At 41.2% G+C, this 22,770-nt stretch overlaps 1 protein-coding gene across 1 annotated transcript in view; it reads left to right on the top strand.

Moving 5' to 3' along the window:
* EIF3D (eukaryotic translation initiation factor 3 subunit D) overlaps positions 1 to 19,728 on the top strand; it is a 1,307,751-nt gene extending 1,288,023 nt beyond the window's left edge. Inside the window, 1 exon segment of the mRNA XM_044070941.1 lies at positions 19,655 to 19,728. Coding sequence (XP_043926876.1) covers positions 19,655 to 19,728 — 74 coding nt within the window.
* The last annotated feature ends 3,042 nt before the right edge of the window (positions 19,729 to 22,770 follow it).

The following is a 22,770-nucleotide window of genomic DNA, read 5'->3' as shown; positions in this document are numbered from 1 at the left end:
ACAGCTATTCTTTCTCCGCCTTGCCCTTTAGATATTCTTCTGCACCAAGGGAATTTACAAAATGTCTAGCCCCTGTGATTGCCTACTTCAGGCTTCATGGCATCTATGTTTTCCCTTACCTGGACAATCTCTCCTTTATGGCAACCATCCTCTTTGCCATTTCTCTTCTACAATGTCTGGGATTCACCATAAGCCATAAAAAATTCAGTCTCACCCCCTCTCAGGATCACATCTTCCTGGAGTGCAGGATATAGACAGATCTCGTGAGGGTCTCTGTCCCTCCTCAGAAGGCGCATGACCTCTCTTCTTACTTCAGAAACCTTCTGCCGCTTCACCACATTTCGGCCAGAGTTCCTTAGGGTTTTGGGCTTCATGGCATCTACCATTCCAATGCTACCTCTGGCTAAACTTCACATGAGAAAACTCCAGTGGTTCCTAAAGTCAGTTTGGATGCAGCATTCGTATCCTCTGGAATTTCCAATTCCTCTCATCCCCTGTCTGAAGAGGGAATTACAGTGGTGGATCCAACAAATGTCACTCAACCCATGACTCCCCCTGCTTCCTTTGCCACCAGTCCAAGAGCTGTTAACAAACACCTCAGATGTGGACTGGGGGGCAGCTTTCAGAAACTTGAAAGAACAAGGAGTGTGGGCAGCATCTCAACAATGGGAACACATTGGACTTCCAAGATGGTTACACATTGAATAACAGCTTATTTCTCTCTCCCAGTGTGAATACAGAAACTCATCAGAGAAGGCTAGTAGACTTGTGTTTGTGGGTAAATTTCAGTAACTGGGTAGTAAGTGCACTGCCTGGTTGCCGGGAATAAAGAAATGCATAAGACTTGGGGGAAAAAATCAGCTACAAAAAGTGGGGAAGAAACACTGACTACGGAATGTTCTGCAACTATTGAGCAAAAGCAATGCAACCTTCAGACATGACTTCCAATAACCTACAGGAAGATGTAAGACCACTGCATCCAGACCTGGTTAAAATAAACAAAACACTGATGGAGTATATCAACACAAACAACAAAATGCTGGCAAAAATGGAAGAAGCTTTAAACAGATATTCAGATGAGATGATAAAGCTGCAAAACTCAGAGGTTGAAATGAAGAAAAGGTTAGCTGAATACGAGACTGCTCAGGAAGAGATGTTTCAAAAAGTAGAATTAGAGGACAGAGCACGTAGGGAAAACCTGAGATTTTCAGCTATACCAGAGCTATACCAGAGAAGCTGGAAGGAACATACTCTTAATTTTAGAAAAGCACAAATACAGTGGATATAAAAAAAGTGTACACACCGCTGTTAAAATGCCAGGTTTTGTGATATAAAAAAGAGACCACAACAAATTATTTCAAAATTTTTCCCACCTTTAATGTGACCTATAACCTGTACAATTCAATTGAAAAACAAATCGGTTAGGGGAAAAATATAAAAAATAAAAAAAAATACAATAAGCTGGTTGCATAAGTGTACACACCCTTAAACTAATACTTTGTTGAAGCACCTTTTTATGTTATTTTTTTATTTATGGGGACATGATAAAATTTAAGTGTTTAGGAGTATGGATTAAAAAATTATTCTAGTGTGGCAGCTAAGGATATGTGGTAAGAGACTAAACAAAACGTAATACAAAAACTGAGAAATGGATGCTTTGTTATATGGGTATAGGCAGTAAGATACAAACCACTTAAAATGTTTTTTTAGTCCCTTTAGTCATATACACGTCAGGCATATTTTTGTCAACCAGAGGAAGTTGTAGATGGCAAATTAATAAAAAGCTGAAGGACATTATAGGGGAGGGGAAGGACGGCAACAGGCAAGTAGGATAAGCTGATTCTTCCAGTAGAACAGGGCGGAAGGATTGAGTTTACCCAATTTGAAGGGGTATTTCAGAGCTACACAGTTAAGACTCCTATACATAGCACAAGCAGAAAACTATATTTCAAACTGGATAGGGATGATGATGAAACCGGGGTAAGCTCAAGAAACAGAGAGACTGTGATTTTGGATGCAGGCCTTTAAGGAGAATAACCGTAGTCTTACAGAATGTTATATCCATAAAGTAGTAGAAAGTGTTCTAAGAACTAAACCAGCACGGAATTGGAGAAAGGAGATTCTGCCAATAAGGATAACTTCAATTAGGGATATAGATAGTAGGCAAGAGGGGGTTGGAATTTATTGGAGAAAACTGGCAAAGGAACCAAGGTATTGGGAGGAGATAACTAGAAGAGGGAAAGATGATAAAATGGGAAGATGATAAAATGGGAAGATGCCAAGAATTTATTTGGGATGCAGGTTAGAGATTATCTTCCCTATCAGGGATTTATATCAGAGTATAGTCAAAGAGAAAGAAAGAAATAGGTGGTCCTAAATGAAAGACCAGCACTGGTACCATTTTTAGAAGAATCTAGAACAGAAACTGCCATTAAAAAGGGAATAATTAGTAGAGCATATAAAATATTGCATAATAACTATAAGAATCAGTCAGTGGAGGTTAGAAAGGATTGGGAAGAGAAACTGGGTAAGCAATTCACAAAGAAACAGTGGGAGCATATGTATGTCTCCCAATTATGCAACAAAATCTAGAAGATTTAGGATTTTTGCATGGAAATGTTTGCATAAATATTTCTTTACCCCAAGTAGACTCTAGAGAATTTTTCCTTATGCAGACAGTAAATGTTGGAAATGTAACAGGGAAGAAAGAGGTAACCGGGATCATATTTTCTGGGAGTGTGGTGAATTGTCTTACTTTAAGAGAGTCCCTGCAGGATGCATTGTCCGAGATGCCGGATGGGCAGATCTGATGAGGGAGATGATTTTTCTGAGCTGTGATACAGAATAGGAATTGCTTAGGCATGGTAAGGCCTTGCTATGTCTAATAATAGTGGCTGCCAAAAAAGCAGTTACTAGAAAATGGAGATCAAAATCTAAACCAACTGTACTAGAAGCAGTGAATATAGTAATAGAGATAGAACAACTGGAATTGAGACCTTTAGAAAAGGGTAAGAGCAAACTACATTGGAATAAATAGGAATTCTGGGAACAATACATACAAGAGAGGAATGCGGTTTAAAAGAAGGCAGAACCTAAATGAGCTATGTAATGTTTGACTGAAGACAATTTAGTAGATTATAAGTGATGTATAATGTTTGCATCTGGGAGTGTCGGTATTGTTTGTGATGTAAAATGCTTGCAACTAGGATTGTGTCGGTGTGGTTTGTTTTCATTCATATAAGTATATGATTGCCTGTGTAGTAAGTGATGGTTTAATAAAGATGTTTCTTGTTTAAAAAAAAAAAAAAAAACAGGAAGTAAATAATTTATGTAATGTTGCTTTGTTTATATGATATATAACAATATGTGCGGTATGTTTGTTATGTTAATTATAGTGTGATTATTTTTATTTGGATGTAAATTTGCCTATGTCACAAGTGGTAATTTATTAAAGATGTTTCGAGAAAAAACAAAACAAAGGGAACACATCAATGTAAGGGAGATAGGGGTGCTGCTACTAGCCATTCAAACCTTTCATCCTGTCTTCCTCCCAGGACCCTTAAAGCTGTTCACAGACAATGTGATGGATCTCTAGTATGTGAACAAGCAGAGGGGAACCAAATCCTACCTACCATGCAGGCTGGCACTCCAGGTCTGGGAGCTGACAGTCCAATATCGGGTGACTCTTCAGGCAGTGTACATTCCATCCAGCCAAAATTGTGTGGTAGACACCCTGAGCAGATCCCTAACACAGTTCCACAAATGGATGCTTCAGAGGGACGTGTCTGTGGACATTGTCCACTAGTGGGGTATACCCCAAGTCTCTTTGCCTCCCCCATGAACAGACAACATCCACAATTTTGTGCCAGATTTCCACACCCTCTAGTTTGGAAGGTGAATGCCCTCTCCGCTGTCTTGGAAGGGGATGTTTCTGTATGCATCTCCCTCCAACCCCACCCCCAATCATTCTGAAAGTCCTGTTTAGAATTCAGCAGGACTACCCAAAAAACTTGCTGTTGACTCCCTTTTGTCCAAAGACAGCACTGGTTCCCTCTTCTTCTGCATTTAGCCCAGGGCAGTCACCACAAGTTACTACACAGGGTGGACCTTCTCACACAAAACAAAGGAACTGTCATCCATCCCCACTTGTCTACCCTCCAGTTGGCTCTGTGGGTCATAGGGTTATAATTCCTTTCAGACACCTGTTCTCTGAGGAAGTCCTAAAGGTCCTGCAGGAGGCCAGGAAACCCAATACCAGAAAATCTTACCTATTCAAGTGGAAGAGATTTTTCACTTTGGTATCTCTCATGAAACCAGGATCTACTGTCAGTGGAAGTCCCCTTAGTTCTATCCTATTTGTGTGAATTGCTTCATGCTGGCTTGGCCTCCTCTTCATTGAAGGCACTTTGTCGGCTAGTTCTGCCTGTCTGCCTCTGTCCCCCCTAGCTACTAGATTTGAGGCTAAACAATTTCTTAAAGGCGTTCTTCACATTAGACCTCTCAGGAAACCTATCCCTTCTCCCTGGGTTCTTAATTTTGTACTCGAAAAGCTGACTCTCCCCCCTTTCGAGCCATCTTTGACAGCGTCCCTGCAACACTGCTCCTGGAAAACTGTACTAGCTGCAACTTCAGCCAGACATGTGTCTAAGCTCCAGGCCCTAATGCCCTCTCCTCCCTTTTTGTTTTTTCATAAAGACATGGTGTCTTTGCGTATCAGCCTTTCCTTTGTGCCCAAGGTAGTCAATGAATTATCACTCAGCCAGTCCACTCATTTACCTGTCTACCTCTTCTCCACAAAATTGTAGTGAGAAGGTGTTGCACACACTGGATGTGCATAGACAGCTTAGATTTTACTTTGACAAGACCAAATCTAGCAGGAAATCAAACCAGTTTTTTGTCTCCCATCATCCCAGGGCTCAGGAATTGTCCGTTTCCAAGTAGACTATTTTGCTTGGATTTCTAAGACTATTTTGTTCTGCTATGTGAAGCATTTGCTTCTTCTGTAAAGGCCTATTCCACTATGGCTGCAGCTTCATCAGGTGCTTTCTTCGAGGAATTAGATACTAGATGTATTCTCAACGTGGCCACATGGACTTCTGTGCATACCTTCACTAAACATTACAAATCTGATGGCATTTCTAAGTGTCAGATTTTGCCAGAGCCAAACTCCATGGCTTTCTAGAGAGTTCAACTGCTTCCTCCACCCTCTCCTCATGAGCTTTTGTACTCTCCCTCATGTTAAGAATACTGCAACAGATGAATAGAAGGACATAGAATAGTTGTGTAAAATCTTAGCATAACGATAGATGTCCTTCTCTTCTCTGTTGCAGTATTCCAGTCCCTTCCTCCTTACCCCCTGCTTGTCTGGTGCTTTACCTTGGCTGGTCATGCCCTACTTTCCTTAGGCTGATTTTCCTCCTGGGGCATTCAGTTCTGAGGTCTGTGCATGCGTACACCACTTTTATGGCCAACATACCATGCACCATACAGTAGTGGAAGACTTGTATACTGGCTGACTTCAGGTTGCCTGCCGCAAACTCCCTCGTGTTAAGAATACTGCAACAGAGTAGAGAAGGACATCTATAGTTATGGTAATATTTTACACAACTGTTCTTTATATCGCCATATATTTCATGCTTTTCTAAATGTCTGAATAACCAAGTAGCACAGATAGAACTGCTTAGCCTCGTACGAAATTTCTCAGCTGGCTAATAAAATGCTATTTATCAGTATGTGTGTAAATTGAGTGGTGGTTGAGATATTGTAAGTTGTTTACAAAATGTTACAAATTTAATAGTAACTGTTTACTGTTAGTTATAAGATCCAGTTTAAAATCTAGAACCTAAAGAATACTATCACTATAAAAATAGTTTGTGCTGGAGAGTATGCCATTTACACCTTTTTGTAACACCTATGGTTCCAGAGACATGAACATTTATTTGAAATGCAATGACATAATTTGATTATGTCAAAAAGTTTAGTCTGCCCATTGGAAGTTACAGTGCAGACTTCCCAGAGCTTCATTGGAGGGATTGAGTTAAAAGAAGTCAGGACACTTAATACTAGGACATCAGCTGTTAAAATGGAAGAGGTCATCCACTTGATATAAAAGAGTTAGATACCTGTTATAAGGATTGTGTTCTACAAGGTGGGCCATTCAAAGAAACTTTAATGCTTTGTCAGCACCAACCCTCATAATGGCATTTTTTGTTTTCAGGAAGGTGACACAAGATAGTTCTGGAGATAATCTGAGGCTACCAGTCCTGTTATCAGAGATCACCTTAAAGATGACTAGAATTTTACTATTCCATTGATTTTTTTTTTTGGAAGGTGAGACTATATCATGTCAGCATGTCCTATATGTTTGTTAAAGATTTAAATCCTTATTATTGGCCACGGTGGTGCAGCGGTAGAGCTGTTGCCTCACAGCAAGAGGTTCTCCCATTCGATTCTCGGCTGGAGTGCCTTCTGTATGGAGTCTGCATGTCCTCCCCGCGGTTGGGTGGGCATTAGAAAGACATGCATAAATAGGCGTGTTTTCGTTGAAGGTTGAACATCGAGCTGGCACCTCTGCGTTTGTCAAAATCTACTGCCAATCATTAGCGGACCGGAGTTCTGCCGTGGCGACCCCTAACTGGGAAAAGCTGAAAGACAACATTACTGGTGCTTGTGGTGCTGTTAGTTTTGTGAAGGTGTAGGAGAGCAGGGTCCTGAATGTTAAATATCAATCACCACAGAGTAATCTACAGGACACAGAGAATAGGAAGAGATTCAAGTTTAGTTTGGTAGCTAGATGTCTTCACTATGGGTTTTTCTAAACAATAACCATGAAGCTAATGTTTGGTATTACTAACTCACTGTAATCCTATGTGACTTACCAGAAGATCACAAATTTCAAGAAGGGCAAGGCAAAAATATGAGAAGGGCAAGGCAAAAATATGAGGGAAAAATCGGGGTCATTCTGCAAAACTTGGGACAGTTGAGAACTATGGGCATGACTATCCTTGACTAATCCAAGTTGGTGAGGCTGCAGAGCAATAGGGTTTTCAGTGTCTGTCTATAGCCACAAGTACCATATCCATTGGCCACAGTAATATTCTTGAATGCCTAATAACTAGTGTAAAACATGCTGTATCAGAACTTCTAATCCTTGTTAACCATAGCCTGTCCTCTGTGTGTGTTCCTGAAGTGTAGGGAATGGCTACTGTAGTATTCTAAGGTGCTCTTAACTCTGACCTTCAGCAACTATAGACCCTTTAACTTAACTTAATCTAATTTGTAAAGTCATGGAATGCATGATACGTTTAGGCTGGGCCAGGTCTTGTAAGGTTACACTCCAGTAGAGCCACAGCAGCTGCCACCACAGCATTCACAGAGGGATGGGCACCCAGCCAATTTTGGAAGCAGCTACGAGGTCTTCCTGTAGTTTCACAGCAAGTTTGACACAACCATGCTGCAAGGTCTACTCTCCTCATAGCTTATGCAAGGTGAGCGTCCCACTGGTCCTTATGCTCTGGGATTCTTTCCAGAAGTGATGACTGCAACAAATGGATATCACAAAAAACACAGTATATTTTTGCCATAATTGTAGATGTTCAAACATCTTTATTGTTGCAGTTTTTATTCTTCCATTTTCTTGCGTAGATTTTAGTGTTGGGGTAAGTCCAGTCTACACCTTATTTTCTCCGCCTTCTCTTTTATTTTCTTACCAGGCTTCCTTTTCCTAACTCTACCTAGAAATCAGTAAAGGCAGATTTTAGCCTTGTGGGGAATACTTGTCCTTTGGAATGAGTCTAATAGGTTTACTTCTGCTGTGGAGTACTAAACTAATACATTGTGCAAACAAGGGAAGAAGTTTCAGAAGATGGTATAAGCTGATAACCCGTTTTATACCACCAAGTGGAACAGAGTTGGACGAAGCCAAAAGGGAGAAAATAGAGCTATGTATGATGAGCCTGTGCATTGGGTTGTGCATGCAGGATTCCCAGAAAATTAACTGTAGGAATAAATATATTCAAACATGTATAGTTGTAGTAAGTTCCTAACGCAACTGTACTTGAGTTAGAGGAACTCCCAAGATAAAGATGTAATTTAATTTGAGACAAAGATAAGACTGCAGTATATCAGATAAATTTAATGGCTCATGAAGTCCCCCTTAAACTGACATGTGGACCCTTATTCTATCTTCCCAGAAGTGTTTATATGGATATCTGGATAAAGTGGAAAAACCTCTTGGTCATTCTCCACAGAGCCCTAGCTAAAGAACGCCATTTATGGAGTTTGTAACTTCATATAGAAGGCAGTTGTCTTTTAAACTTGAAGGGTAAGCTGAGCAAAATTCTCATCAGCCTGCCTGGAATGAACTTCTGCATAATCTCCAGCATATGTTCCAGAAACTTTAATCTAAAATTGTAGGAGAATAGTATCCTAGGAATTACAGGGTAAGAAAGCCATGAGTCCTTTTAGAATTTGCTGATACCCACATTTTTGATATGCCTTATACTCCTGGAAGGACAGAGTAAATCAGGCCTGAGTTGAAATTGTGAATGCCCATCCAGTCGTCAGGGTTAGTCTGGAATGATACACAGGTTATCACTCTGCTTAACATACAAGGATCATTTGCCTCAGAGGATGGGGTAAACATTGAGCAGTACATTTGTCTTTCTGACATGTTTTATTTATATGTTGGTGGACACTCAGATCCTTCTATCTAGTGTTAGTGGAACAGTTCTTCTGCAAGTGTAATTGTTCATGAAAGGTTTGGTCCTTGATAGAAAGGATTGCAAGACCTAGATCTTCACATAAGAGTCTATAACAGGCAGAGTATAGAGATAGAGGTTGAAGTCTGTCCCAGTAGCTCAAGGTTTTTAGATTGGTAATATTGGTTAGGAAATTATAGAATTTGTCTAGCTATACATTATCTAGACTGGTACATATCAGTGGGGCATTGTTGATGTAAGTAGGAGTGCTCAGTGAGGCAATAACTTCTTCCAGCCTAGATGAGATTCCTTTAGATGTCATTTGTGCTAGCTAGAGGATTTCCTCACTAGTAATATTACATGATGGTCAAAAGAGTGGGAGATACCAGCCCAGATGCCAAGATCAGTGATTAATGTGTCAAGTTTGGTGTAGGATGCAGGCTATATTGCAAGTTGGAGACTGGAGTTTTTGTTGAATGCTTTACTGCATTTCTTTGCATTTTATTTTAAAGCATTTTTCAGGCACCATTGGTTCAAAGGGTTAGTTCCTGCTGTAGTGATACCGTCAAGGAGTGATCAGACAATAACATCCCACTTGCTGTAATCCGCAAATTTCATTAGCCATAGATTTGGATTTACTGTTTGGAGATCAACGAAGTATATGACAAGGAGGGGTCCCAGTAATGATCCCTGAAATACACTGCTGTTTATGCTCTTGCTTTCTGAGCTCACACCTGCTGTTGAGCTCTGGGTTCTGTGTTATAGCTGTCCACTTTGCCATGTACAGATCTGCACCCTGCTTTTTAATAAGGGGTGTAAACCTTTGGATCAAGTGAGCTTAAGTCAGGAAACTGTTTTTCTCTCCTTTCCAGGTTCCAGTCTTCATTTATAGGTTAGGCACTGACAAAGCTGTTAGCACTTGATGAGTTTGGATGCAGTGAAGAACTAATGAGGATCCTATTTAGTTTGCTGTGTGGGCTGCCAAGTAATTTGGCATAACTGACCCTGCTAATTCTGTGGTGAGCAGTATGCTGCTGTTTAGTCCCTTGTATGTATTCAAAATGTTTACCATGTTGCCAGCTGTGGAAATGGAGGCCTTGCAGGAGAAGGGAGTTCATGCAGCCTAATATTGTGGCCCTTGTTTTTGTATCATTGTGTTCATTTAGTTAATTCTCCATTACATACCCTTTTTTTCCCCTGCAAAGATGTTCTTCGTGTTTCACTGTTGTAGTCATTACATTTCGGTAATCTGCTGGCAGGTTGCCCTCAGTTGGCCTGAATAGCAGAAGCTTGCATTTACCTCCTGAGCTGTCTTCTTTTCATCCAGTCATACATATAAAGTATTAATCCTATCGTTGAAAATATTCTGTCATTTGATGCCCAACACAAGGTCTGTGCATCTGTGTGACAAACAGGTATAGACTCCCCCTGTGTACCATTTTGGAGCAGAATGAGGACCAGGGTGTCAGAGTGTGCCTCTTCCTTGTTTTATTTTCACAGTGTATTCAGGACTGTTCTTCTGTTTGGGGGAGCTGCACAGGTCATTCTGCCAAGAGTGACTGATATTCACAGATGAGGATGGGTCTTCCTTAGGTTCCAGCAGAGTCTGACCCATGTAGAGAGAATCTGCTTTTCTGTGGGCTCCAGGAGCTGTGATTGTCATTCGGCAGTAGGCAGAAGTCTGAAGTCTGGAAAGGCCTATCCATATTAGTGTAGAATTGCAGCCTTAGGGAATTTAACCTAGTGTCAGCACCAAGCTTCAGCATAGGCGTTTGTCTTTGCAACACCACTGGCATGTACACACACCCCCACCCCAAAAGAGTGATAAAAGGCTTTACGGGCTGGGATATCCTAAAGCTCCTACTTCTACTTGTGGGCTTTTATGTATCTTTGAGTCAGATAGTGCTATGTCTGTGGCCAGAGGCTTTCATTTCCTTGCCTGCTGTGTATTTGTCTTTCATCATCATCATCCTCCGCTGCCTTTTTCCCCATTTTCTACATGGAGTAGGGGTGTCATGTTAACTATTGCTCTCTCGATTCAGTGCTACACTCCTGCCTTCTTCGACACTCATGCCTGACTGTCACAGATCATCTCTCTCACAGTCCATCCACCTCCTTGCTGGATGCCCTCATTTCCTCTTACTTCTTCCTGTCTGTCCCAAATCTTTTTCTCCAGATTTTCTTCTGCTTTTCTACACTTGTGCCCGAACCATCGTAATCTGTTCTGTCTGACGTTTCTACCGTTGAAGTTACTTTGGCTTCTGCTCTTATGTCCTCATTTCTTCATCTGTCGTACAGTGTACATCCTACAACCCATCTCTGTCACTTATTCCATCATCTCTAGCTTCCTCATCTGCTCTGCCTTTACTGCCCAGGTTTCTGCACCATACAGTAGTACTGGTTGCACCACTGTTGCACCACTGTTTTGTACACCTTACTTTTCAGTTTCCTTGGTATTCTTATGTCATACTCTACACCTGTAAGTTTATGCCACTTGGCTGCATCCCCTCTGATTCTAGCTTTGACCTTTTATTTAGACTTCCCTTTTCCTCAACCACCCCTCCCAGATATTTGAAGCTGTTAACCTGTTCCACTGTCTTCCCTTCTTTCTCAATTTTCAACTCGTTTTGGTTTCCCCAGTTTGTTGCCATTACCACTGTCTTATCTGTACTAGTTTCATCCCATGTGCCTTCAGTTTTGCATTCCATTCACATTTGCTGAAGTTCTTGCTCAGAGTTTGCCTGTTATGCCACATCGTCTGCATACAGCAACTTTGTTGATCTGTACCCTCCAACCTCTTTGCAAATGTAGTCCATCACCGGTATGATCAGCAGTGGACTCAGAGCTGAACCCTGATATATACCCATTCCAGTTGAGTCATTAGGTCCTTGTATATAGACTGCACTAATTCTACCAATGTTTCTGGGACTTTGAACCACTGTAGTACCACCCAAATCAGCTTCCTTGGGACCTTGTCATGTGTTTTCTCCAAGTCTAGGACTGCCCATTTGAACTGTTTCCTCATTTCTAACTTCCTCTCAGCTATCTGTCTCGCTGCAAATATAGGGTCAGTTGTGTTGCATCCTCCTCTGAATCCAAAATGACCATCTCCCATCTTACTTTCTACTATTCATATCCGTTTATCAGTCACCCTTTCCAGAACTTTCATGCAATGTGACAGGAGTTTGATACATCCATACTGCCCACAGTTGTGGTAGTTGTCCTCTTTGTTCTTTTACAGTTGCATGAGTAGGCTTATTCTCCAGGCATCTGGGATATGCCTTTTTGTTCACACTGTCTCAGGAGTACCCTCAGAAGCCATTTCTCCCCTATCTCACCCAGCATCGCTATATCTGCTATGAGTTCATCTGAGCCTGCTGCTTTTTCTGACTTAATTTCCCTTAGTGCTATTGTTACTTTTTCTAGAGTGGACTCCTCCTCTGTCTGCTATGTCTGGGACAGTACAGCTTCTGTGGAGGTTTCTTCATTAGAAGCTACTGAATCAGTTGCCAGAAACTGGTAGAGTATCTCCATTGCCCTGCTGTTTGCTATTGCAGCTCCTTTTTTAGCTTCTTTCTTAGCGAACTAGTATTTGTTCCTAGCCTGGTGCGTCTTTTCTATCCTCCACTTTTTCCTGCACTCCTCCTTTCTTTTGATAACTTCCTGAACTCCTGCATTCCACCACCAGCTTTCCCCTTATGTACCATATTTCCATACTTTGTTCGGCCACATATCTGTTCTGTAGTCCTCACACATGCTGTTTTGAGATGCTGCTATTCTTCAATTCCTCCTATTTCTTTTCCACTTGGGGTGTTAGAGCCCTGAATAATTCCTTGAACTGTTTTACTTTCTCTGCAGTCAACCTCCTGGTCTTCAGCCTGGTTTCTGTTAACTTTAGAACCTTCTCTGACCACTGCTTGCAGCTGACTGTGGCAACCAGTAGTTTATGCTGTGGGCCGACTGTTTCACTGTGAATGACTTTGCAATCACTGATTCTACCCCAGTGCTCTTTCCTTACTAGCATGAAGTCTACCTAAGTTGCATGCTGTCCACTCTTGTATGTGATCTTGTGACTGTCTCTTTTTCTGAACCATATTTTGGCTACTAGCAAGCCATTTGCCATTACCGAAATCTACTCCTTTGTTCCTGTTGCCCCACCCATTTGGAATCAGGCATTACTCGTATCCTGTTCTGTCTGTCCCATTATGTGCATTCAAGTCACCCATTATCAACACCAATTCATGTTGTCCTGCTTAATCTAGTAAGTCCTGCTACTCCTGTATAAATGCAGTCTTTTGCTCTCTCTAACAACCCTACTGTGGGGCATAGGCTGAGATGAATACTGTCCTTATTACACTGTATTCTGATTGCCAGAAAGTCTGACTGGGCAGAGCCCATTTTCATCTGAGGCTCATGGAGAAAATCTCCATCACGATGCATTTATATTAGCAAATGAGTTTGACAGTTCTCAGAAAAACAATTACATTTCTCATGAAAAAAAACGTAATTACAGAACAAGTTTATATAGTAAAGTATTTACATGAACATTTATAAGTCTGTACAGTTCTTATAGCTCTAAAATCTTGCAAGTAAATGGATTGATAGTGCAGAAGGGAAAGACATAAAGAAGCTTTGTGCTCTTACATTCAGTAAGGAAAGGTTTTCAAGGAGTTTGATGCATAATGAAGGAAGGGAGATTTTAGTATTGTATAGGTTAGTAAAGAGTTCCTAATATTCATCCACTACATGCCACCGTCCCTGCTCATTGGCCTTCACAAGCTTCAGCAGCTACTCCTCTGTGTTTCTTTTGCGTAATCTCAGGACCCAAAGGCAATTTAAGTCCAAAGCAGTTAAGGATAATGATTTTTTTTCTTCATTCTTCTCCTACCCTACCAAAATCAGTTTTTTTAAGAAGTCTTGAGACTTTGAAGTCCACTATGGCTGGCTCCTGGTTCCAGTTTCTTAAAACTTGTAAACAAGGACTAGGACAGGTGTAGAAGCTTTGGGCCATTCTCACTGTGGAACATTTAACTGTATAGATGTACATATATTCAGTCTGGAACACACATGGACTCTCTGCATCTCTGACCCCCCCCAACACCACCACCACCACAAAAAAAGCTGATTCTTATAGTACACCCCTAGTGGAGCAAGGTAATGCAGAGAAAGTGAGACTCTAGCATTTTTAAGCTAGTCCATCTAGGATGTGTCTTATGAGGGGGAGGTATTTTCACCTAGATCTGTTGAAGAAGCAGGCACTTTGAATTGTGGAGGACCTATGTGAGCCTCTTTTTCCATCTTTATTAACTCCACCGCCCAGCCAATACGAAAAAGGCCTTTGCACAAATCAAGGAAGGCACATTAGTGCCACTGGTCTTGCCCCTTCCACTGTCAGCCCAGCTGCACAAAAGATTAACTGTGCATGCCCAGCAGGTACTATCCTGATTGATGGTTGTATGGATGGGAGGCTGTCACAGTTTGCTCCCTTCAGTGAAAATAAACTGTAAGGAACACTGATTTCTGGGCATGGGTTATGGTCATCATCTTGGTCATTTACAAATTAGAGTAAAGTTTTCCCCCAGAAAGGGCTCCACTGAGAAACTAATAGAGATCTCTTGGGTCAAACTGCAACAGTAGTCCGTTGAGAAGCTGTAATGATTGCCCTTCAGGATCAATGGTTTTGCTTCTTGTGTGGTTTTGAAAAGGGTATAGGCATTCTGGACTTCAACAGATTTAGTAAGGTCATCCAGTTTTGGTAGTTCTGTATATTGACTCTGATGTTGCCAAACTGATTTTGCATGGTGTCTCTGAATTTTTGTAGATATCTTTCGTCACATTTTGGAGTACACACAAAAGGTTCTTTGATTTGCTTAGGGTAGGCAATAATACTAGTAAAAAGTGTTGCCATTCAGACTATTCTAAGGTATCTGTAATGCTTATCACGATGTTGGTCAAGATGGCTAAATCTTTGCAAGTGAAGGTCTTCCATGTTTTCCTTGTTTTGTTGATTGGCTGAGTCTGTCAGTGGCACAACAGGTAATGTGCACACTTTTGGCGCTTGAAGACCAGAAGGCTGTGTGTTCTATTCCTACTACAGACGTTTGGATTGCTGACACTGCGGTGCAACATTAGGGGCAGTGCTGTACTTATAAGTGTGTCATTCTTTGGATGAGACATTAAACCAACGTCCCATCTGTTTGATTTGGTAGCTAAGGTGGATGTAAAGTATCCCATGGCACCTGTCAGAAAAGGGGGAAATTCCCAGATGCCTTGACCATATTTCCCCTTGTATAAATACTACTTCAGGTCTCCCTTGAAAAGAGGCCACTAGCCTAGTGGCACTAACCTGGTCAACAAAAGATAAAGACAAAATAAATACTCTGGCCCATTGACAGACTCCATAATGGCATCCCTGGAAAGACATGGCATCATGGCTGCAGTACTAGTGTTTTCTGTAAATTGGGAAGTGTTCTTTGTTATCCCATCTTGTAGAATTGCCTTTACTGTTCTAGATGTAAACTCTCTCTCCATTTTAGGTATTTCTTGTAAAATTAATGCATAAGAAGGACTTCCAAAAGCAAGCTGACTGTAAATCCAAAGAACTCATCAGTAATGGTTGCCACCTCCCATATGCTGACTGACCATTCTTGTACTTACTCATAAATATCAACCCTGTGCAACTCAACAAAGATACCTTGGAACCCAAGCTGTCATTAAGTTGTTACTAAAACAGTGTTACAGTAGACCTTATCTCAGCTAAAATTTTGTTGCATATTCTCTCACTTTTTATAGCACATATATATGTTCTTCATTTAGATTACTTTTACAGTAGTCTTTACTAGAAGGACTTTGGCTGCAGAAGGTTTGATATCCAGCCTGAGTTCTGGGCTCAACATATTTCCCCTCAAGAAGTGACAAGACATCCACCACTCAGGGATATCACAACATTTGCTGTATAAAACAAATGTCCACCTGTGCCATTTTAGATATTTCTTGCTGTACTTTGCCACATGTAGACAGCTATTGTATTCATAATCTAATTTGGTTCAGCCTGCTCTAGAGCAGATTGCAGATGTCTAGCCTCACTGGGGAATTTTCTAATCATTTTTTGTTCATTGATTTTTGATGTTGCTGGTAACCTGTAATTGTTTAGTTCAGTCATATGTTTGGGTATGTTTTAGGGTATATGTGTACCCCCTAGGAAAAAGACCTATTTTGAAGGACATGTTCCATGTAAAGCTTTCCATGCCCACTGTGTATTTTATGTAGGTCTGTAACATGATGTTGGGGGTTGTAAGATTTGCCAGGGATTTTCTCATAAAACCATTAGAAGTAGGCAAGGTTCCCTACAAATTGGGTTGGACAGGAAAAGGCTTGAGGCTTACATGTGGTCCTCAACAGCATCTTTCAGTTTACCACCCTTTGAGTCTGCCAATGATTGTAACCTTAAATTTTTGTCTTGGAAGACCTTATTTTTAGATGCCATCACCTCTGCCAGACGAATTTTGGAAATTCAGGCATTGTTGGTGAAACCTTCATATCTCATTTTACATAAGGATAGAGTTTGCATACGAACCAGTAAATCGTTTTTGCCAAAGGTAGTATCACATGTCAACATTAATCAGTGTATTGATCTACCATCTTTTTCCTGAACTATTCCAACAAAGAATACTATTTGTTACATTTACTAGATGTGCATAAACAATTACATTTTTATCTTCATAGGACAAAAAATAGCAGAAAGACTGATCAATTGTTTGTATTCTTTGCTGACTTAAATTGGGCACAACAGTACGTAAAGTCACTTTATTTATAACAAGTTAGGAATGACTTTGCCTTGCAAAGTTTGGCTCATTCTACCAGAGCTGTAGCTACCTCTTCAGTTTTCCACTCAAGAACTTCCATGGATGGTATTTTTTCAGCAGAAACCTGAGCTTCCCCTCACACTTTTATCTCTCATTATAAGCTGGATCTGGTGTCCAGAGGTAGGAATTATTTTGGCTTAGTGGTGCTCAGAAATATCCTTCCTTGAATCCACCCAAGGTTCTAAGTAGCTGGGGACTCTGTCCTGTCAGTCAAGGATGGAATGAAAATTGACAACATCAGGTAAAAAAAGTTATGTACTTACCATAACGCTCCATCTGTGTTGTCTATTTTCATTCCTCCTTGACTCCCCTCCCACAAACCCCCAACCTTTTTTAGGTTTATTCTAGAAGAGCGATTGGATATAACAATTTTGTTATATCCCTACAACTTTACTATCTTCAGATGTGGCATTGCCGCTTCCTCTCTGAAACTCTCTCTCTCTCTGAGACTCTCTCTCTATCTGAATTATACACATACAGTGGATATAAAATGTGTACACACCCCTGTTAAAATGCCATGTTTTTGTGATCTAAAAAAACAAGATCACAATAAATCATTTCAAAACTTTTCCCACCTTTAATGTGATCTATAACCTGTACAATTCAATTGAAAAACAAATCTGTTAGGGGAAAAAAATATAAAAAATAAAAAATGTGCAATAAGCTGGATGAAGTGTGCACACCCTTAAACTATTAAACTAATACTTTGTTGAAGCAACTTTTGAGTTAATTACAGCATTCAGTCTTCTTGGGTAGGAGTCGATCAGTATGGCACATCTTGATTTGGCAATATTTGCCCACTCTTCCTTGCAGAAACGCTCCAAATCTGTCAGATTGTGAGGACATCTCTTGTCCACAGCCTTCTTCAGGTCACCCCACAGATTTTCTATTGGATTTAGGTCTGGGCTCTGTCTGGGCCATTTCAAAACGTTAATTTTCTTCTGGTGAAGCCATTCTTATGTTGATTTGGATGTATGCTTGGGGTCATTGTTGTGTTGAAAGGTGAAATTCCTCTTCATCTTTCTAGCAGACGCCTGAAGGTTTTGGGCCAAAAATGACTGGTATTTGGAACTGTTCATAATTCCCTTCACCTTGACTAAAGCCCCAGTTCCAGCTGAAGAAAAGCAACCCCAAAGCATGATACTGCCACCACCATGCTTCACCGTGGGGATGATGTTCGTTTGGTGATGCAAATTGTTGTTTTTGCACCAAACTTACCTTTTAGAATTGACCTTTTAGAATTGTGGCCAAAAAGTACAACCTTGGTCTCATCAGACCATAAAACATTTTCCCACATGCTTTTGGGAGACTTGATGTATTGTTTTGCAAATTTTAGCTGGGTCTGGGTGTTTTTCTGTGTAAGAAAAGGCTTCCGTCTTGCAACCCTGCCCCATAGTCCAGACATATGGAGAATACGGGAGATTGTTGTCACATGTAGTACACAACCAGTATTTGTCAGAAATGCCTGTTGACTACCAGACATTGAATCCAGACACCCCTCTCTCCATGCATCTCTCCCTGTCCTTCCCTGCTTGGAAACAGGTCACCCAGGACTCTTGGGTCCTCTCATCATAAAACAGGGATACTTCATGGTATGGGAAACCAGACCTACTCTCAAAGCATTCCACAACCCCCTTGAGACCAATTGGCCTCCTTTCCTCCTGTTCTGCAGGAACTCCTCGCTCAAGGCACAATTCAAGAGGTACCTCCTCCTGTAAGAGGAAAAGGATTCTACTCCAGGATGTTCCTGTTTCCCAGGAAAGAAGATCTCTGGAGACCAATCTTGGATTTGTCCCATCTCAACACTTTCCTCCAGGTACCCTCCTTTCAGATGCTCACTCTTCCTACCCTTCTCCTGATCCTTCCCCAGACCTTCTTGGGTATCCTTGGATGTAAAGGATGCCTACTTACACATCCCAATCCATCCCCTCTTCAGTGATTTATTGTTTCCTTTTCCATATTAAGAGGAGGATAGGAATTAGGAGTCTCTCTTTATTTGTGACAGAAAAGGTTTGGTTTGAAAAGCCTACTTCTGAATGCTACACTGTCTCTTAAAATTCACACCAGTGCCTGGCGTGTATTAAATGTTGTGTTATGACACCGCAGCTGTGCAGTACCTGCAATGACAGTTTTTATCTCCCAAGAGCCCCTGTACCTCAGACATGCAGCAGAGTGAAATATTTTCAGGAACTCCACAAGGCTGTATAGCGGGTAAATATGTACACTTTGGTGATCAATTAAAAAAAAAGTTAGTCTGGTGACATGCTTAGGAAACTGGGATACTTACTGTTGTTTTAAGTTGTGCATTTTGTTAAATGGCTTTTTTCTTTCCCTTACTGCCCGGTTGGCTAAATGTTGCTTTTTGAAGTGTCATTTTCATTTTTTATTTTGCTATATTGAAAAGAAATGTCCTGGATAGTGACTACATTCTTACAATTTGTATACAATTACAGAAATCCTGGCTGTGCCTTTGAAACATCAGAAACTGGTGGATGTTTTCACATCTTGCTTTAAAATTTGTTTGAAAACAGAATAAATAAAGGATTTTATTGTGTGTGCTCAGTGGTTTTCTCTGCAGAATGTATCTTGTTGACATAAAAGCTGTTTGCATCGTTTTGTACTTTGTTAAAGCAGTTATGTAGTCACCATTTTAAAAATAGATACATTTTTGCAAATACAGAATACTGAAAATAAAAATAAAATATTTGATTGAATAACCATTCCTATATATTTTAAACCTATAGCAGCTGCCTTAGTTTGCTGTAAGTTGTAAGCTCTCTGCTGTAGGAAGAATGCCTTTCACACTTCCTTAATTCTCCTTTTCTCATCACCAGATGAAGAAAACTGAGGAGTCTGACCTGCCTATTGCTGCTCTTTGGTGGAATTACAGAGAATTTTACATCCGTTAAAGTTGCTGCAAGCTTCCTTCTTGGAAATGGACCTTGCCATAGATTGTTTTAAGCCCTTGCAATAAGAAACATGTTTTCAAGTTAAAATAAAGTATGCCTCAGAAAATTTGTTCATGTATTTATTTAACTGTGAAATCTTTCATTTAAGTCCTATTTTATTTTATTTATTTTTTTGTTTCAGTGCCGAAATCTTTGCTTGAGGAGTTAAGATACTGGATTTTCCTAGACTGTATAAAGATGGATGAATTGTCCTAATTTTTTTAAAACTGTATTCTTAGAAATAAAATTTGAACATTTCACTAAGTTTTTTTTATAAGGGTGAAAAAGTGAGATCCTGTTCATCCTGTCTATCCAATCTGACTGATGAGTACAAAGCCACTTGTCCAATCAGATTTGGCCCTTCTAGTGCTCCAAACCTCAAGTTTCTTTAAGATGTTTTGCCACCCGTAATTCCCGAGGAGTACTAGCTTACTTCAGATTTCATTTGCTGCTTCTAGAGTTGATCTGACTCTCATGGAATGCCAGCTAAGTGCTCCATTATTTTCACAATTTTTCTGCCTTTCATCCTCTTCCCTTTTGAGAAAATTTTAATATTTTTAGGATTTTTCTGTATCTGTAATAGCAAGTGTTTGCAAATCATTTACCTTTTTCTTGTTGCGTCTCTTCCTCTTCACTCATCAATAGTGTAGTAGACACAATGACATTTTGTGAAGTTTTTTATAAAAATGTGTGTGTTTAGTTAGAAATTTTGATAGTTCACATTTGAAGGGGTTTAATAGTTGTCTTAATGTTGTGTGAAGAGTAAATTATTACTAGCCCTTTTCTGGGCACTGTGGTATTACAACTTAATATCCTCACCTCAGATGATGTCCTTCTATTCCTATGTTGCAGTATTCTTGGTGTGGGATTTCCTGCCTTCGGGCGACTCATACATCGGCTCCTATACAAAAGCTTCAGCTTGGCTGTTGCAGTTGTGTGGGACATCACACATAGGGCCATAAACCAGGGACCTTAAGTATGACATCTGCACGCATAATCCTCAGAACTTTTCAGCCCCAGACGACTTTGCATCGTACGATCATTCTTCAGATGTTGGATCGAATTTAAATAAGTAACCCGCTTGTTTTTTTGCATTTCTAAGTTTTTTACCAGTCTTTCACATTGCTTAGGCTTGGTTGTAGCTTTCAGCTAATGTCAGGGAAAACGGGAAAGTGCTAATGCGAGCGCCAAATTCCCTATAAGGACGTCCATGACAAATGTGTTTTCTGCTTAGGCCGGGAACACAACCATAACACCTGCCCTATTTGTAAATCTTTTCTGCCTAAGACCTTAATCTAGCAGCTTTAAACCTTTACTTAGAAAACCAGCGCCTAAAACGGCTAGCTCTCAGGATGGATCCTGCTTCGAAGGCCACCCAAGAACCTTTGCATAAGAAGGCCAAGATGCCTAGGCCTTCATCGCCTGCCGCTTCGCACCTGGATGCCCAGCCAACTACCGATGTAGGAGATGAGTGCTCGGTGGATCTGTCAGCTCCATCGACCTCTCTCATGGAGGCCAATGCACAGCCGATGACCGGCACATCCACGGAGCTTTCTCAGACACCGCCTGTCAATGTCGAGGGGGAACCAGATTTGGTGGTTACTTCGACCAGGATCCAGACCTCTGATACAGCCGCTGCCAAACCCAACTCTAGACCGACTCCAACCAAAAAGAAGCAGAAAACAAAACACATTACGCCTGCTTCTGAAGGCCCTCCAGACTGGGAGGCCTTCATCTCTTCTCTTATGTAGGCATTTATGGCCCTTAGGCCTTCTGCCTCACCCCCAACTATGTTGCCTCTGCTAAGCCCTGTGCCTCCCTCTGCTTCTTCCATTCCCATGGCTCCCGTCCTTGAGGAAGAAGAACATGAATCTACCTACTCTTTCTCCAATGAATCCATCTCTTATGCATCCCAGATTGCTTCTCCCAAAGGAGTGTTATTCTCCTGATGTGGATTCTCTGGAAGGGGATTCTCCATCTGAAGACATTACAAATGGGATGCTTCCCAAATGACAGAAACCCAAAAAAGATACTTTGAACTGCTGCAAGTAGAGTCCCCCTCCCTTACAGCTGTAGCCCCTGTTCTTCCTGTATACTTGGATGCCTTTACTGCAGCCTCTAGAACACCTGACTCACAGCCTCCTGCACCTAAGCGCCCTGTCCGCTTCTACAAGGTGCCAGAGGAACAAAAATTCCTCATAAAGCCACCCTTAGAACCAGCAGTGATTGCCACTGCCCCTGATAAACAGTCAAGGTTGTTACCTTCTGCCTCCCTATTGCCCATGGATAAAGATAGCAAAGCCATGGATAGGATAGGAAAGATGGTGTACACTTCCTCCACTTTGGCCTTCAGAGCCATTAACTATCAAACGCACATGACCAAGTATGCCTTGGACTTAGTATCCCAAGCCACCTCTGTGCTGGCTTCAATTCTTGACAGTCCCATTAAAACGGATATCTCCTCCAAATTGTCCTTAGCACTGCAAGTGGCTAGACACTCCATAAGATGCAGCTACAATGCTGCAGAAGCTTCTGCTCGCTCTGCAGCATCAGTATCTCTCCTAAGAACAGATGCTGATGCTGCTCGCTCTGCAGCATCAGCATCTGTCCTTGGAGATATTCCTGGCCTAGACTACAGAATATGCCAGAGGACTTCAGTCCAAAATCTTGGATGCCCCTCTGGATCAAAACTTCCTCTTTGGAAAGCAATCTGCAAGAAAAAAAGCAAAGAATTACAGGATATTAAACATCTCCTGGTATCCCCTATACCCACATTTTATATGAACTACCTGGCTAAGACTACCTTTGTTAGGCATAACCTACATTCTGCTGCCTCCTCCTCCAGACCCAGAAGAGGAACTAGAAGACATTCCTCATCCAGGCCCACTGGCCAGCCTCCCCAGCCTAGACAATCCTTTCGGGACAGGGGAGGTACTAATAATGCGTGACTGCCTTGCCTATCTGCCCCTCTCAGCTCGCCTTACCCACTGTCTACCCTTCTGGCAAAAAATCACCACAGACCAATAGGTATTAACCATTATTCAAAAAGGATACTTTATATCCTAGAATCATATTCCCCCCTGGAAGAGCATTCCATTTCCCCCAAAAAAACAGTGCCATCTCCTTCCACAAATTCTGTCAGACCTGCAACAACAAGGCACAATAGAGCCTGTTCCCACAGGACAAGGACAGGGATTCTACTCCCTCGAAAGGATGGGCCCTGGAGACCCATTTTGGATCTCTCCTTCCTAAACCTTT

The sequence above is a fragment of the Protopterus annectens genome, chromosome 1.part0 (genome assembly GCF_019279795.1).
Source record: "Protopterus annectens isolate FY-2018-M chromosome 1.part0, PAN1.0, whole genome shotgun sequence".
NCBI lineage: Eukaryota > Metazoa > Chordata > Ceratodontiformes > Protopteridae > Protopterus > Protopterus annectens.
This window is presented reverse-complemented; position numbering and strand designations above follow the sequence as displayed.